This window comes from Hypomesus nipponensis, chromosome 14, assembly GCF_054491055.1.
Source record: "Hypomesus nipponensis isolate SF chromosome 14, ASM5449105v1, whole genome shotgun sequence".
Taxonomy (NCBI): Eukaryota; Metazoa; Chordata; class Actinopteri; order Osmeriformes; family Osmeridae; genus Hypomesus; species Hypomesus nipponensis.
This window is the reverse complement of record NC_140374.1, coordinates 13,437,647-13,455,915: the sequence shown is the minus strand read 5'-3', so window position 1 is coordinate 13,455,915 and position 18,269 is coordinate 13,437,647. Positions and strand designations below refer to the sequence as shown.

The 18,269-nt window shown below is 44.9% G+C and overlaps 1 protein-coding gene across 5 annotated transcripts; it reads right to left on the bottom strand.

The window, feature by feature from the left end:
• Nucleotides 1–344: 344 nt before the first annotated feature.
• wt1a (WT1 transcription factor a) lies at nucleotides 345–16,703 on the bottom strand. 5 transcript variants are annotated; one of them, XM_084672038.1, is made up of 10 exons: nucleotides 16,433–16,703; nucleotides 15,881–16,348; nucleotides 13,284–13,406; nucleotides 11,783–11,885; nucleotides 8,556–8,639; nucleotides 4,667–4,766; nucleotides 2,565–2,709; nucleotides 2,331–2,420; nucleotides 1,874–1,966; nucleotides 345–1,559 (listed from the first exon to the last, which is right to left on the bottom strand). In XM_084672038.1, exons 2-10 carry the CDS (start codon nucleotides 16,287–16,289, stop codon nucleotides 1,438–1,440), a joined length of 1,269 nt encoding a protein of 422 aa, XP_084528164.1. In that variant the 5' UTR covers nucleotides 16,290–16,348; nucleotides 16,433–16,703; the 3' UTR covers nucleotides 345–1,437. The 5 variants fall into 5 exon arrangements, with proteins under 5 accessions (XP_084528164.1, XP_084528163.1, XP_084528166.1 ...); XM_084672037.1 differs by having other exon boundaries at nucleotides 15,881–16,703; XM_084672040.1 differs by having other exon boundaries at nucleotides 1,883–1,966; nucleotides 15,881–16,703.
• Between the last annotated feature and the right edge of the window lie 1,566 nt (nucleotides 16,704–18,269).

Sequence of the window (18,269 nt, the reverse complement as noted above, 5' to 3'; positions counted from 1 at the left end):
AGTTTGAGAAGAAGCACGTCCATGTTTTAAAGGAAGACACAGGAATGTGCACACCAATCTAATCTGAGATCAGATGATCAGAGTGGATGATGGTGTGGGTTGGTTTCCTCAGAACTATTCATTATGAAATACATTGTGAGTTATTTTCTGGAAAGACATGAGTTTGTTTGTCAATACAAGTATTCTCTGGCCAAGATCATTCCGACATTTCAATTCTTTATGGGGGTGCAGAGGGAGACAGTAAAAAAAATTACAACCACAACCGCTAAAAACAGAATCCACAAATATATATATATATATATATATATATATATATATATATATATATATATATATATATATATATATATATATATATATATATATATATATACTGTATAAAAACATTGAATTATAAAATTGGAACAGCAGAAATTAACCACTATGCAGTTATTACACATTACATAAAAAAACTTGCCATGACAGTTGTGTTTTATGACATGAAATACACATTTTAAAAGCATTTCCTAGACCCATTGAAGTAAGCTTAGTCTAGACTAACAGTGAAGTCACATTTTACGGTGGACAGGCTTTTTATCTTTAACATAATGCATGGTTCTGTACTATTATTTACACCTCTACCCAAAAGGTGTTGGTCACACGACCAGACTGACCTGGACATTTGTCTTAACTCACAGCCCCCAAACCACTGCCCAAATGAATCAATATTTCCAGACAGTTCCACAGAAGTGTCCGAGTGGCTGTCCTGGTCAGAGGCTGCAGGGTTCAGGGAGGGTGAAACAGAGCAGCCTGGTGGTCTACACTAACCAAAGGGCGCTACATAGAACCGTTTCAAATTTACATACTTAGAACCATTTGACCAAGGTCAGAAAGAACTGTTTAGGGTACAAACGTCAGCTTCGGATGATAGAACGTGTTTGTTTTTTTTTAATCTTGAACCATGGGGTTCCTTGTAGAACAAAGTGTTCTTCTAACTGTTCTAAGCGTTCTGTATGACTTTAGCAACATAAGTAGGCGTACTGCTCCTCCTAAAAAACACGGTTACTCAGACTTCAGACACGTCATTCACGTCCCTCCCCCTCCAAAAAGAATTCCAGTGAACGATATTTTAATCCATAAACAAAAGGAAAATAAATAAAGTCAAAAAATTGAACGAGTGACGACAACAGTTTCAAAGTAAATACACCATATCTACATCAAAGCAAGAAACACATTTTCTTCCATTTGAAATATCATGACATATGAGACCTCTACCCGGCTGAGGAGGCAGGGGGGGGGGGGGAGAGTCTGAGGAAAGCCGTCACTTAAACGTCAAATGGTCTAACTTTGTGTGAGTGGGCCTAAATTTTATCCTGGTCGATTCAAATGCGTTGCCCGTTTGGGAACTGAAATGGCTTCCAAAGGAACGTGCAGGACGTGATGTGGTGTCTGCAGAAGTCAGATGGCCAGCTGCAGCTTGGTCAGGTTTCTCTGGTGCATGTTGTGGTGTCGTACCAGCTCGTCTGACCTGGCAAATTTCTTCTGGCAGTTAGGCCACCTGCAGTTGAAGGGCTTCTCACCTGAGAGATGGAGAGAGAAGCGGGGGAGAGAGAATGCAGGGGAAGAGAGAAGAGGGGGGGAGGGAGAATGAAGGAGTTATTTGAATGTCAAATGAAGTTTGGACGTAGGGAGTAAGACATGTGACACATATCAACAGTAACTTTCACATGGCTCGGCTAATTATAGCCCAGAAACATTTGCTTACTTTTTAACGACTGGTGCAGATAATAAGGAACAAATCGAAATGTATAACACCTTTGTGTCTCTTATAAAAAGGCATCATTGTGAAGTAATAAACTGATGAGAAGATGTGGAAATATAAAAGTTTACGCACTTGTTTTACCTGTATGAGTCCGAGTGTGGGTCTTAAGGTGGTCAGAACGAGAGAACTTTCTCTGACACGTCTCACACTCGAAGGGTTTAACTCCTAAACACACACATACACACATACACACACAGACACACACAGACACACACAGACACACACAGACACGCACACACCCATTCAGAGGGAGAGAGAGAGAGACAGACAGAGTAGAGCAGAGGCTGAGCGAGAGGGAAGCCATTCCAAAACATGCTGGGCCTCAAGCTAGCATTAACTTTGGAGCATACCGAATCCTAAATAGTGAGAACTTGGAGGGGCCGCATCTCAAAAGGGCTAGTATGCACTGGGGTGTACATGACACAGAGAAAGAAGTCAGAGAGGCCACCTGCAGGGGCCGGGGATGGGTGGAGCGAAGAAAGTAGGAAGGAGGGAAGGAAAGACAGAGAGAGAGGGATGGAGGGCAAACCTGTGTGTCGGCGCTGGTGTCTCTTGAGCTGGTCTGATCGGGAGAAGCGACGTCCACAATCTGTGAAGTCACATGGGTAGGGTTTCTCTCCTGTGGGATGGGGGGCACGGGGGGGGGGGGGGAGGGGGGGTGGCGGGCGCAGAGGGGTTACATGTCACAGGTCTGTAGAGTATGTCATCTAAGGTACAATGTGAATCAACTCTTCCTGCCCCCCCCCCCCCCCCCTGAACTCACCTGTGTGCTTCCTGCCGTGCATCTGCAGATGGGACAGTTTGAAGTAGCGCTTGTTACACCCGGGGTACGCACACATGAAGGGGCGTTTTTCGTTGGTCTCGGAGCGGACAATGGCAGGGGTGATGCCTGGGACCCTCCTTACATCCTGGAAGAATACACACACACACACACACATTAACACACATACACATTAACACACACACACATAAACACATGCACATGCATACATACACACAAACACACATGCACACAAACACATACACACACAGACGTACCCACAAACACGCACACAAACAATTCCAAACAGAATGGAGACAGACATTAGTCTACTAATAACATAACCATTTATATGGCCTAGTGATTTGCATTAACAATGCAGAGTGCTTAGAGAGCACAAGGGCCTCATTATATTATAATTAGCAGTAAAAGCAGCCCTCACTTTTACTCTGCTGCTGAGTTATTCTCTAAATGTGAGCTGTTAGTCACGGGCCTCGCTCTCACCCCATCTCTGCCCTCTCTAGAGCTCCCGCTCTCCCTCCCAGCCGGGCCCCTTCCCCTCCCTCTCCTCCGCCCATCCCACCCTCTCTCTCTCTCTCTCTCTTTCTGTCTCTCCCTCCTTCGCCTCTCCCTCACCCCATATCCTCTATCTCACCTCGAATACCCCTACCTTCCCCACCCAGCCACTCACCCCCTTGCCCCTCTCCCACTAACAACCCCTCTGTAACACCTCCATTCACACACACACACACACACACACACACACACACACAGCATACTCCCCATCTGTTCCTCATTAGGAGATGCTTGGTGTAATGGTCTCTCTGGGCTCTGGGGCAGTAATGAGTAGTGTTAGCAGCTATTGATAAGCAAATGACCTGAGTACTTTATGACCCTACCAGGCTTCCTTATCTACCAAGCCCACAAGGCTCCAGTGACACGCTCCTCTCTGTTCGCTTCACACTGTGCTGTTGGGTTGCTAACAAATACATTGGGAAAACATGTTCTCTTTTTCCTTTTTTTTTTGCACCTACAAATAAACCATAAACAATACAATTTGACCTAGAATTAGATTTGATTGGAGCTTTGATATAATCATTTCTTAGTTGATCTATTTATGTTATAATCCTATAAATAAATGTTAGATAAAGGTTCAGTCAAGCATCTATCTGCATGGAATATCTGAACCTTGGCTGTTTCATACTTCATCCATTCCGCTTTGGAACTCTGAAAAAGGGAAAAGGGAGAGGAGTGAAGGATGAGGGCTGAAATGAAACACGTCCCTTTCTCCTACGAGCCCAGGTCTGGAGACTGTCTGCTCTCAGGCCTTTAAGACCACTGACGGACATTAATTAAGATCGAGTGATTTATTAGCGTCGAGCCGGCGCATAGAAACCGTAGCTTTATTGCTAATGGAGATGTGGAAAGTGATTCCTCTCTGTCTTTTCACCCTTGCATGCCTTTTACATGCTTCATCTGTTTTGGAACGAGGCCTGCTTCCTCCTTCATAACCCTCTCCTTGCGTAAGGCTGTACTCCAAAAAATGTGGATGTTCTCTCTCGTCATCCGAAGTTATCTCTCTCTACCTCAGCTTGCAATAGTACAAAGTGGAGCAGTCAAGGTGAGGGAAAGGATGACCTTCTGACTGTTGGATAGGGAGATACTAGTGAGGTGTGTGGTGTCGGATGGGGAAATGATGAGGTGTGTGGTGTTGGATGGGGAGATGGTGAGGTGTGTGGTGTTGGATGGGGAGTTGGTGAGGTGTTTGGTGTCGGATGGGGAGATGGTGTGTGGTGTTGGATGGGGAGATGGTGAGGTGTGTGGTATTGGATGGGGAGATGGTGTGTGGTGTTGGATGGGGAGATAGTGTGTGGTGTTGGATGGGGAGATGGTGTGTGGTGTTGGATGGGGAGATAGTGTGTGGTGTTGGATGGGGAGATGGTGTGTGGTGTTGGATGGGGAGATGGTGTGTGGTGTTGGATGGGGAGATGGTGTGTGGAGTTGGATGGAGAGATGGTGTGTGGTGTTGGATGGGGAGATGGTGTGTGGTGTTGGATGGGGAGATGGTGTGTGGTGTTGGATGGGGAGATGGTGAGGTAGCCCACCTGTAGTCCCCTGAAGACCCCGTGTGTGTGGATGCGGTACTGGGTGCTGCAGCTGTACACCATGGGGCTGTTGGGGTCGCTCTCATAGCCGGCCGCATGGCTGCAACACAGGAACACACAGAACAACACACTCAATCAAGATATATTAGCAGCTGCATGCTCGTTACATTTTCTTTGCAATGCCTGCCTACATGTTTCTGTGGATTATCAAGACCATCTTCTGTGAGTAAGTGAGAGTGAGAGAAAGAGAGAGAGAGATTAAGAGACAGATGGAGAGAATGAGAGAGAGAATCAGTAAAAGAATGAGGAAATATGCTTAATAATGTGTAAGCAGCTGGTAATGTTCAAGCAGTTACACTCCCTTATGCATCAAGGTGTTACAAGCATCTTAGTCCCACATTAAGCTGTTACAAGTTTCATGTTTCACACTGACTCTATCAAAGGCAGGTTAACCAGACACTGGCATTGTATTTGACCAGGAACAGATACGATCTGACCCCTTCTGTTAAGCACATGAAGAGATAAGCATTGAGAGATCAGCATGGAGAGATCAGCATGGAGAGACCAGCATAGTGAGATCAGCATGGAGAGATCAGCATGGAGAGATCAGCATAGTAAGATCAGCATGGAGAGATCAGCATGGAGAGATCAGCATAGTGAGATCAGCATGGAGAGATCAGCATGGAGAGATCAGTATTGAGAGATCAGCATGGAGAGATCAGTATTGAGAGATCAGCATAGTGAGATCAGCATGGAGAGATCAGCATAGTGAGATCAGCATGGAGAGATCAGCATGGAGAGATCAGTATTGAGAGATCAGCATAGTGAGATTAGCATGGAGAGATCAGCATGGAAAGATCGGCATAGTGAGATCAGCATAGAGAGATCAGCATAGAGAGATCAGCATGGAGAGATCAGCATTGAAAGATCAGCATGGAAAGATCAGCAAAGTGAGATAAGCATTAAGGGATCAGCATTGAGAGATCAGCATTGAGAGGACAGCAGCATTAGCCCCACATATCCATCTTAACCCCAGGGGACCAACACCCTGACCCAGCAATACCAGGAGACCATGTCTGGCTTACTTCCTGACAAGGAGGGATTTATCGCCATGACCAGTCACCATGCGGGTCTCTCAAGCTACTTGGGGATCTCTCTCTGGAACCCACCACCCTCCCTCCCTTCATCCCTCCCTTCTTCCCTCCCTCCCTCCTTCCTTCCCTCCCCCCTCCCTCCCTCCCTGCCTGCCTGCCTCCCTCCCTCCCTCCCTCCCTCCCTCCCTCCCTCCCTCCCTCCCTCCCTCCCTCCCTCCCTCCCTCCCTCCCTCCCTCCCTCCCTCCCTCCTTCCCTCGGTCCCTCCCTTCCTCCCTCCATCCCTCTCTCCCCCCTCCATCCCTCCCACCCTGGCTGCCTGCCTGCCTCCCTCCCTCCCTCCCTCCACCCATCCTTCCTTTTGTGGTTTTGTTTATACTGTGGTCATAAATGTGACTATTATACATCAACACCAATATATTATAAAAATCCCGGGATTTCATTTTTCTCCAAAAGACAAGGTCTACTATTTGTATCATGGCATTTGGACGGCAACACACTAAAAACGACCAATCGTTTTGGCAGCCAGTCCAGTAGTCAAGTCTAGCAAACCCCCTTTTTCTCTCACAGAGGTAAAACACAGCAGAGCGATGGAGGAAGGCCTGCTTCCTCTACCGCTCCGCTCATCAGCTCCAGACTGATGTGCGGCAGTTTTTGCACGGGTAAACAAATAAAGTTCTGTTTCTAATCCGTGCGTCTGACAGGAGGATGGACGCCTGTGCAGTCAGAACAGACCTGAAGGGAGGTGAGGACACACGGTGCCTTCTTACTCTGTCAGGTTTGTCTCTCCGTGTATAAGCAGAGGCAGAGGGGGTGGAGACAGCGTGAGCCAGGCAGCCGCCTGCAGTAAATCATGCAGCAGATAATTAAAGCCATTATCTCACCTGACCTGATTGTGTGTGTACTGTACGTATGTGTATGTACTTTATGTATGTGTATTGTATGTGTGTACTGCATGTGTGTGTTATGTGTGTGCTATGTGTGTGCGTGCGTGTGTGTGCTATGTGTGTGTGTGCTATGTGTGTGTGTGCTATGTGTGTTTCCATTTACATTTAGTCATTTAGCAGACGCTCTTATTCCAGAGCGACTTACAGTAAGTACAGGGACATTCCCCCCGAGGCAAGTGCCTTGCCCAAGTATACAACGTCTTGGCACAGCAGGGAATCGATCCGGCAACCTTCTGATTACTAGCCCGACTCCCTCACCGCTCAGCCATCTGACTCCCATCTAGCCATCTGACTCCCATCTGGGTTAGTTTGGGCCTGGCTGGTAAGGATCGTGGTTTGGTTGTATCTGGAAGATGCAGGTCACACTGCTCCAGCTAACGTCCCTAGAGATAAGACTCCTGGGCTGCTTCTCCACAACCCTGAGCTCCCCTGCTCCTCATCCAACAGCAGATTAATCACCCAGTCCCCCCCCCCCCCTTTCTCTCGGTCCTGGGCCAGTCACCCCAACCTTACCCCCCCAGACCTCCCTTGGACCTGAGGAGACCTGGGGATGCTGCAGGGGTCAGACCTGGCCTCCAGATATCTAGATACAAGTTGGAGTATTCAGTTTAGTTTTACTTTAGGGTGTGGACTTCAACTGCACAAAGCAAATAGTCAAAGAGCAACAAAGAGATAAAAATAAATAAAAAAACAAGTGAATTCAGAAAAAAATGGAAAGGAGCCTAATTCTGCTGGCTTCTGAGCTTGGCTCTGATCTGTGAGCCTCCCTGAAATACACTTCCACCAGCTTTCCGTTCCCAGAGCAGGGCAGGACAGAGTAGAGTAGAGTGAAGTAGGACAGAGTGGAATGGATCAGAGCAGAGAAGAGCCGAACAGAGTAGACTAACAGCAAAGTTTAGCAAAGCAAACTGAAGTAGAATTGAGCAGAGCAGAGTGGTAAAAAGTAGAGTAAAGTAGAGTAGAGTAAAGCAGACGACAGTAGAATCGAGTCGAGCAGAGCAGGACACAGCTCCTCTTCCTCTGCTCCGGAGCCTCCCAGCCCAGCCTGGTCAAGGCCAGGTCAGGCTGTATAGCAGAGGCAGAGCAGGATGTGTTTCCCCCCGGAGCGGACACACCGCCAGGAGGCGAAGGGAACAGACTACACCCAATCTGAGACTCAAATCAATCATACACAAATGAAATTATAAACCGATGACATGAAATGCTCGTTTTCGTTCAAGAGCTGTGTAAAAAAGGGTCTGACTCGGGCTGAAGAATCCTTGTCCGAACCTACGTGTCACTGGACTCTTTGGACACACGCACACACACTCACGCACACACACATTGTACGGCCACAGCTCAACCACAGTGTGTGTGTGTGTGTGTGTGTGTAGGTGAGCGTGAGCGCGTGCGTGCATTGTTCTCGTGGAACCCAAGCGATGTCTTGCCCGCATGCTGTAAGGAAGACGAGATTTCACAAAGCCAACCCTGTTCTTCCTATGACGGTCTACGATCAAACAGGAGTCTTTCCAATCGCCTCAGTGAGAAAGTGAGAAATGAAGTATTTATTACCACACCCCCCCAAGCTCTCCGTCTCTGTTCCCTCCAACGTTCACTAAATCAGCCTGCTTAACAATGCCAGTGAGTGACTGGTCAGATGTGTGATTTAATAAAGCTGAGCCCCCCCCCCACCTTTCTCCACCCAGACAGGCTTCTAGACTTGGACATAGATGAATGGATGCTAACCGAGATCAAAGTTGTGTTTCTCTGTGATAGCGAGAGCCAGCAAGCTAGCAGCTGCAGTAGAGTATAGTTAAAGTATAGTATGTATACTAGGCAGTATGGCTAGTTATCTGGGCCGGGGAACATACCTCTTAATGGTAGAAGCCAGCGTGTTTACAGGATTCCATGCCACGCATTCCAGCTGAGAGGCCATTTGGTATAAATTATCACTGCTGGATCGGAACAAATAAGAAAAGAGGATTTTAAGAGCCATGGATTAAAAACTTGTTGTTTTACACTGGTCTTTTTACACTGGTGGTTTTACACTGGTGGATTTATACTTGTGGATTTAGACTAGTTAGATTGGTCGAGGACTTGGTGGATAGGTGAAAAACCTGTAGAAAAATAAATGCTCCTAAAGAGCAGTTTAGAAAGAGAGGTTTAAAACAGCCTCAACCACACACATACACACACACTCTCAGAACCCCGGGCAACAGCTTGTGAATGTGCCACACATAGAGAACACACATTAACACACACACACACACTAACGGTACATCCAGTTAATCAAATACCCAGCATCTCTCACACCCCACATGGCCATTCATTATTAAAGGCCAGGCCCAAGCACCATTAGTTAACCTGGCAGGTGCTTTCCCTAACACATAGCTGCCATTCATCACTTCCATCTTGACACCCCAGCGCTCAGTCTTCCTTCCCCAGAAACTGCTCACCGTGCCTGGGTCGTTGTGGTGCCTGGTACCCTGCTTACAGCAGGCTGGGTCCTACTGTACGGATGGCTGAACGTACTGTAAAAGTACCACGTTCTTCTGCTCATGCTGTGATCATACGTCTTTAAAGAGATGTTTATCTTCAAGGTATTTTCTAGTGAGCTTGTCCATCATCACTAAATAGCCTGTAAAAAACATCTCCAAACCTTGACTGGAGTGGGATTTGCCGACCCACATTCACATCCATCAACAGTTACTAGTTTAACAACCATCATAAATCATAAGATGATCTTAATAATTCATGTTCAGGTAATCTGCAAATCTAAAATTAATGTGTTTATTTTTGAGCCTCTACAGTTCTCAGCCTAGCCTCTGTTACTACATCAGGCTAGCCTTTGATACTACATCATCATAGTCTCTGGTACTACATCAGCCTAGCCTTTGATACTACATCATCATAGTCTCTGGTACTACATCAGCCTAGCCTCTGGTACTACATCACCCTAGCCTCTGGTACTACATCAGCTAGCCTCTGGTACTACATCAGCTAGCCTCTGGTACTACATCAGCCTAGCCTCTGGTACTACACCAGCCTAGCCTCTGGTACTACACCAGCCTAGCCTCTGGTACTACAGTACTCAGCTCAGACAGTAAGCGTCTGCCTCCAGAAGGAAGCGTCTCTCCCACCTCTGCATTTGATAAGCTCTCAGTGTTTTTATGGAGCGTAGCTCTGAGTCGCCGTGCTAACAGCATAGCTGAATCTGTAGCTGAGTCCTGTCTAAATACAGAGCTGCTGGTACCAGGCCGGCTGATTAGAGGGGCCATGTCAGGACTGGAGCGCTTTGATTTGAGGATTCCCAGCCCTTTCCCCAGCCCAGATATCAGACTACGTGTGTGTGTATCCATGTGTATGTGTGCATGTGTGTGTGTGTGTGTGTGTGTGTGTGATGAGATATAAGACTGTTTATGAGAGAGCAGGTCCAGTGGGCTAACTACCACACTCACTCTTATCAAGAACTATTCGCTTATTTAGAATCTTTATGTTCCCCTGGAGTTGCAAACAAAATGTTGAAGGTATCTGTGGAATGTGTGCTCATTTTGTGCTGTCTCCAGATGAGTAAAGGATTCTGAGATGTTACAGTGGGGTAGTAGCATTACTTTCACTCCCCTCCTCAGTTGAGCTTCTCTCTCTCTTTCACTCTGTCTCGCTTTCTCTCACTCTCTCTCCCTCCTTCTCTCTTTCTCTCCCTCTTTTTCATTCTTTCCCTCCATCCTTCTCTCTCTCCCTTTTTCTTCCTCTTTCCCTCACTCTCTTTCCCCCCTTTTTCACCCTCCCTCCTCCCCCCTCCCTCCCTCTTTCCCCCCCCCCTCACTCCCTCCCTCCCTCCCTCTTTCTCCCCCCCCCCTCACTCCCTCCCTCCCTCTTTCTCCCCCTCCCTCCCTCCCTCCCTCCCTCCCTCTTTCTCCCCCTCCCTCCCTCCCCCCTCCCTCCCTCTTTCTCCCCCTCCCTCTTTCTCCCCCCCTCCCTCCCTCTTTCTCCCCCTCCGCCCCCCCCTCCCCCCTCCCTCCCTCCCTCCCTCCTTCTCCCCCTCCCTCCCTTCCTCCCTCCCTCCCTGTCTCTCGCTTTCTCGCTCTCTCTCTTCATAGCTACTTATCAATGGGAGCGGCTAAGCAGTGTGCAGGGTCAGAGTAGCAGAAGGGGATTAGAAAGTGTATATTGAAGATGATGAGGGCACCTCTGCTGGTTACTGAAGCTCATCCAACAACTCTAGTTACTCAGCATCCCACGGTGATTCAAACTTGATCAACTCTCGTTTGCATTTTACCGGTTAAAAAAGCTTGTTTTGGAAACACAGATTTGCACTGATCTTGTTTTTTCCACTGTAAATAATTGTGTTTGGATAATAGAAGGGGAAAGAATAGTTTGTGGTTCCAGTCGAGCTGAACATTTATGGAACATCAAGTTGATCTATGTCTTTATTTTCAATCATTTCCTGGAAATCAGTATCCTAGGCCAACTTCCTGCCACTGTTCCTTTACTTCCTTCTTCCGGGAGCTAGATGGAGGAGCTCAGTGGCTCTGAGATTCTCTAGGCCTCTGTTCTGGAAGCTTGTCTGGGCCTCTGTTCTGGAAGCTTCTGGCCTCCTTTCTGGAAGCTTCCGAGTATTATTGTCTAACCAGACAGTGTGTGCTGGGGGCAGTGTAGCCAGACAGACAGGAAGCTGGACAGACAGGCAAACAAACAGACAGACAGACAAGCAGACAGGCAACCAACCAGGCAGGCAGCCAGGGAGAAAGAAAGAAAGACAGACAGACAGACAGACAGACAGATAGGAAGATCCTGAACCTGTCCTATACTGTACTGCATATTTCCTGTCCACCTGTACCCAACTCAAATCATACCAGAACTCCACAAAAATATGCAGTACAATATATACTGTTGTATTCTTTGTTCATTATATTATTTCTTATATTGGACATATTTTGCCAACACCAGGGTTTGTTTCGGTAGGTATTTAGATTTTTTCATATGAAAATAACACGTTGTGTATTTTGATAGTACGGTCAGAGTAGGGTGGTCGAGGGAGCTGATGGTAGGATCATGGTTATGGTTAAGGTTAGGTTAGGGGTAACAGTCGTCCTACCTGTTATAAGGGTTCCTCAGTAGAAGAGCCTGGCTGCCTGTACAGGTGTCAGATGGGGTGTGACATCCATACACCGGAGGAGGGACACTGTACTGTTGCTCTGCTGCACACACACACACACACACACACACACACACACACACACAGGTGTTAACAGCACAGTGTACTGACTAAATGACCACATGACTAAATGTACTGCACACATACACTGAAGTGAAACTGTATTACTAAACCTTTTACACCATTAAGCAAAATAGAAAAAAAACTGTGACTTTTAACTTAACTTTGAATTTAATGCCTGTAATGTCTGACTCTGTTACAGAAAGCCCTCCCTTTCCAGAGAGCAGTAAAGCTTAATACTGATAGTTCTGGGTCACTAACAGACAGTTCTCCTCTGAGGAAAACAAGAATATAACTCTAAGTGGAGGATCATGGGATGTTTAGCCGTACAGACCCAGAACAACAACATATGCCTCTTTGAAGCCATGGAAACACATATATCTCTCCATATTCTTCTGTCTCTTTCTCTCTCAGCAGTATTGCCAAAGCAGTCCATATTGAAAGGACATTTTAACATGTATATCATAACATTTAACAAGGAGTATAACAATAATAATATGGCAAAATAACAGGAGCATAGTAAGTGTAACAGTAACACATAAATGCATGTTAATATACAGAACGGTTTTAACAGTCATACAGGGTTGGTTCACTGTCCCTCAGGTTGTGACATTGAGAGACATATCTAGTAGCAAGGCTTGCAGTAGGCCCTTCGCCCAGAGATATCTTTAATTTCTCGTTTATAGCTCTCTCTCTCTTTCCTTCTCTCTTTCTCTCCCTGTGTGTCTCTCCCTATGTCTTTCTCTCCCTCAATCTCTCTCACTCCATCCTCTCTCCTTCCATCTCTTTAACTCAGTCCTATTCTTCCTCTCTCTGTCACTCTGTCCTCTCTCTCGCTCTCTCTTTCTCTCTTTTCTTTCTGTGGACATGTTGGATGGCTCCCAGGACAGCGCTGAACATTCCAAAGCACCTCGTATCTCCGTTTCCTCAAGTTATCGTTCCCATATAAAAAAGAGACACCTAAATATTACGACAGTTCAATAATGAGCCCCACGCTCAACAGAGTGGTCTGCAGGGGTCAGGGACTGGATGGAATGCCTCGGATGGTGTGGAGGTTATCAGTCACTGGGAGGCCAGGTACCCAGGGTGAGCCCACTGTGCAGAAGGCACATGTATGTGTCTGCTTGACATATGTGTGTGTGTTTTTTTTGTTTTTCATATGTACTCTATGTGCACCCACGCAACACTCCAGAGAGCCGAACTCTGCCACTTACCTTCATTCTAAACACCAATACCTAACAAACGTTTGACCATCGGAATTGTGGTCCTAGGGCTGACAAATATGAGACAGGGCTACCTTACCATGAACATGTTTCATACACACACACACACGTGCACGCACACATGCCGAGTGTCCAAATGTAAGTGGTTGGTTGTTTACCCATGCTGCTCTGCTGTGTGATGGCGTCCTCGTGTTTGAAGGCGGGGCTGGAGAACTGGGGGGTGTGGTGTGTGGGGGTGTGGCCGTAGTTGCTGCTGCCATCGAAAGCCATGGTGCTGTAACCTGAAGGACGCACAAACAGAAGCTCAACCGATCCACCATAACCTGTCTGTAGACTCTGGTGAAGTGCAAAGTTCAGTGTTCATGGTTATAAGCCAAGAATTACAGTGAGATGCTTTTTATTTTGTTAAGTCTATCTATCTTTAGCTATGACCCACTGTCCACAAATGTACTTTTTACATGTGCACACAAACACACACGCACCCTGTGGAGAAGTGAAAGTGAGTGTCAAGAATCAAACAAACAAAGGATGGTCAAGCTTAGTCTGACTTCATGACCACTTCAGCAAGAGTCATGCTTGAATGTGACCCAGGGAGGGGCTCTAGGTCAGTCATAACACACTCACTCACACACACTCACACATGCTCAAGTACACACCCACACACACACACACACACACACACACACACACACACAGAAAGTCCATTAATTACAGCCGCCACTTTCACCAGTGCTCTGTCTGGGTAAAGGGGGGACGGGGGAGGGGAGGGTGGGGGGGTCGGAGGAGGTGAGCAGGGGCTCATTAAAAGTCTCTATTTGTCTTCTGAAGGGGAACTCCCAGTGCAGTGGAGAGAGAAGGGGTCAATTTTGGTGCAACTCTAAATATTTTGGTGCTTGAGCTGTATTGCGTAAGTTAATTAAAAGTTTAAAAAAATTATCATAATGTAAGAGTCATTAAAAATGTAATTAAAAATGACCTCCTCTTGATGTTGGTGTAGTTAGACACTGGTTTACTTCCACAGTAGTTTACAGTTCTGCGTAGCAAGACACTTGTGGATGAGACATCATATGTGGCTCTAGGGAAATGTTAGAAAATGTTGCTTGCATTTTAAACAAATGCTCAAAATAATCGAAGATTTAGCAAACAAAGTATTGTAAATACAGAAAATATGAAATAACAGATACTCCTAAATCAATTTATTTTACAAAAAAAACAAAAGCCAATTGAAATGAATTCTTTCATAAAATATCTTTGTAAATTCTGGAAAGGATATGCTGAAAGAGCTCTAAACTGAATTGATCTGAAATAAATTGAAACCTGTAAGATAAAGAAAAAAAAAAAAGTCAGTGCGCTGACTTTTAACAATTCAGTAATCAGTGTTTATCCTATGCTACCTCACAGTTTTTACTTCAGTTAACTGTTTTGTCAACTCACTTGACATACATCAGACACATAATACTTGTACAAAAAAAGCCCCACTTTACATTTGGTTATAACTATATAACAATGCATAATTTCCAGGTAACCTAGTGTTTGTCTGAGTGTATGAGTGTGTGGACTTAAAGTCAAGGTTTGTTTTGTAAACACTTGACCAGTTACAGTAGCAAATTATGTAATTTAAGTAATTATGTTATTTTTTATATTTAGTCTGAGCCTCCAACTGAACTATTGAGTTTGAGAATGAACAGCTACATTACAATGCAAGATGCAGAGATATGAGGTGATAACTGCAGACGGTTGTATCTGATGATGTGATACAATCATTTAGATAGCAATATATTAGAAAATATTATTGAGTTGTTAATTTGTAATAACAAAAACAAACACAGAAATCAGTATTGAGAGTTGGATGAGGCAGTTAAATACATTTAACGGCATTTAAAAAATGTTTAAACTACATTTGTTTTTTTGTTTATGGTCCCTTCTTGGAAAAATGTCTATTTAGTTGTGTTTTTTTCAGTGGATATTTAAATTATGTTATTCATACTAGTATTCAGACTATAATATGCTAAGTACAATAAAACTGTAAATAAAGATGCAAGTTACTTAAATAAAATCGGACAGGATCCACTTAATTAGGTATACATGTATTTAATTTTGTAACTTTTTCTGTACATATATACATTATGTATTATGTATAGACAGACTATGTATTATTTAAAAACAAATCTTTATACATATATGTATACAGAAAAAATTGGGTAATTATTTGGTTTCTTTTACAAACAGAAAGCTGCTAACTGAAAAAATCATAACATAATGGAACAGTGAAAGCTATTAGAAAACATTGAGAGCAATAATAAATATTTTTAATACAACCCCTACAATAAGGAAAGTAAGAAACTACCAACTGGTTTTGATCTAATTACAGAAAATTATTTAATTAATCATAAGTGAACAATTATACTGATATTAACAAGCATAAAACAAAACAACAAACAGCTATTTGTTAGAAATAAAATTGTTTTCACGACAATAACATTGTACCTTTTTGCAAGGTAAAACATATTTAACTGATTTTTTGATACCGATTTCATCATTTCAAAAGAAGAACATTCATTAATCTGTGTTCTAAACACCAGTTATAAATATTTGTACCCACAATGGCACCGATGACCTCTATTAAGGCAGAGACTATCCCTCAACAGAGAACACCCCGTATAAATACACAGACAGAATCAGAGGAACCCAATTCCTCCAGGACACCTAAACTCCCTCTGACAGAGAATAAAGAGGACCACAGCGGGGATCTTACCCTGGTTTCTGGAGGGCGTCTGTGTGTCCATGCAGTTGGTCAGGTAGGGTGCGTTGCTGAACATCCTGGGCTGGTGGGTGGGGGTGGGCTGGCTCGGGGCCGACGGGGCTCCAAATGCCCCATAGCGACAGGCCCCAGTGCCCGTGAACTGCCCGGAGAAATGCACTGTGAAGGCGCTGAGGCCGCAGTGGGGGTCCTCGTGGGGGTCCGGAGCCCCCCAGCTGGGTTCCTGCTTGATGAAAGAGTGGGGGGCCAGGGAGCTGTAGGTGGGGGCGCTGTGGAAGTCCAGCACAGGTGCCCACTGCGGGGCAGAGGTGACAGGCAGGGCGGTGCAGCTGGAGTTGGGCCCGGCAGAGAGCGAGGGCACTGGTGGCAGTAGAGTGTTGAGGTCACGCACGTCTGAACCCATCTCTCTGTTTGGGAGCAACGTGGCAACGGGACACACCTGGAAACCACCCTGGGGTCTGGCTGCAAAAAACACACAACCTGATTGTGCTTTTCAGCCGGGTAGAGAACGCTACGAGGTCAGCGTTTCAGTCAGTGTTTACTAACCCGCTGGCTCCTGCTGTTCTCTGAGAAGTCAAGTCCAACAAATCCTCATGGTGGAGGAGCTTCCTCGGTAAACCCGTCGAATCTTCACTCGAGACAAAGTCAAATAAACGTGTTTTAAAACAGTTTTCTTGTGGTGAGCGTCGGTAGTCCATGCAGTGGCTCTGGTTCGACGGGCAGCAGGGCTCTCTACTCCGTGAATGGAGAGGAGAGAGTGGACGTGGAGGAGTGGAGGAGTGGAGGAGTGAAGAGGAGGAGAGGAGTAGTCTTCTACTGCCTTGTTTTCCTTGGAGCCCCTCACGCTGCAGCTCCAACCCCAGACAGGGAGAGGGGGCAGGAGGAGGGGCAAGGGACCAATGAATAGTGAGATGAGAGAGAGAGAGAGAGCGTGAGTGAGTGAGCTGGGTTTCATTCATTTACAGTACTGCCTTCTCTCACTTACTCTCACTCACATACACTCCACGCATCCTCAAACAATGCATCTTGTAAATCTGTAGGTGTGTGTGTTGTGTTTACATTCAGGCTAAAAAATAATTATAGAAATGGTTTCTATGAGAAATGTATCTCTTCAATTGATCTTTACCTTTTAAGACCTAAAGCCCTTTCACTCTTTAGTTTTTTTTTATCTGGATTTAAAAAGAAAGAATCTGTGATACTATAACTGAAATCTTCATATTTTGGAAAAATGCTTAATTTACATTTATTTACAAATATGGTTTAATAATTGAAATTTGAAAAAAAACGTTTTATTGTATTTTTTGCCATAGGCCATTAGTTTACATTGTGTAGCAACACAACATACCGTCTTGTCCACAAAATGGCTATCAGTATAGCTTAAGAGAGAATAATATGACCGAATAGCGCATTTGTCGCCCCATACAGCCCATGTAGAATCTACATTTTTCGACTGATAACTAAATGTAATTCGTTTAATCACTGTTCATTCCCTATGTATGCGATACAATCTCAGAAAATGGCGAGACGCTCGAAACGAAATTGTGTAACAATAATATAATGACAGTCAGTCAATACCAAACAAGAAAAAAATACTTTAAAATGGTTGGGTATTAATAGCCTAACAACATTAACAATAATACTAACAATTCCAAATTAGGTGTTTGTTATTTGTTAGCTGGTGAGCTATTTTATCTCAATTTAATTGGCGTGCCCTGCTTTTTAATGGTGCAAGACAATGAGAACCGGTACATTTCCGTCAAAACAGCCGGGTGACCTTGGCCTTTTATTAAGGTAAAGTGTGTGATCCTACTAAAAATAAATGTTCTAACACCATTCTTTGATACAGACTTGACACAAAATGTACCCTACCTACATTCCTAAATTAATAAACGAAATATGTTTTAACCTTTAGCTACGTATTCTACATCTGACTTTAACTTGTCAATGAATAGCATGAGCATTGCTTGACGCAAGGACACAAGAGTGCCGTTATATTTTTCATCTCAATTTTGTATTTACATTGGGATATTTGAGGCAATGTCTCTCTAAATAGGCCGAGTTTAGACTAACCCGGCTATGAAGTCTTATACTATTAGGCCTATGGTTTTCCCCTGGCAGCTTCTGACTGTGAAATCCTTCTCCTGGTGATTTATGTTCTTAAATGATGGGAATTCCGTTTCGATTAGAGAAGTCCAATTCTTATCTATTATTCCGAGGGGGCAGCTCGAGCCAACAGGTGCTGACTTCTGGGTGAACTCAGAGTAAAAGGCGGTGAAAAGCCGGTTGAATTTAGATTGCGACTCTGAGAGCGGCGAATAGGCAAATTGTCCTCAAGCGGTTGAAGAAACGTAGACAACGTTCTCTACTTGCAATATTGTTCACA

Coding starts and splice junctions, on each gene's coding strand:
- wt1a (XM_084672037.1), bottom strand. CDS start 16,289: ATGGGTTCAGACGTGCGTGACCTCAACACTCTACTGCCACCAGTGCCC. Junction 8,640..11,782: donor CTGAGGAACCCTTATAACAG/GTAGGACGACTG, acceptor GTTCCGATCCAG/CAGTGATAATTTATACCAAA. Junction 2,421..2,564: donor GCACGGCAGGAAGCACACAG/GTGAGTTCAGGG, acceptor CCCATCCCACAG/GAGAGAAACCCTACCCATGT.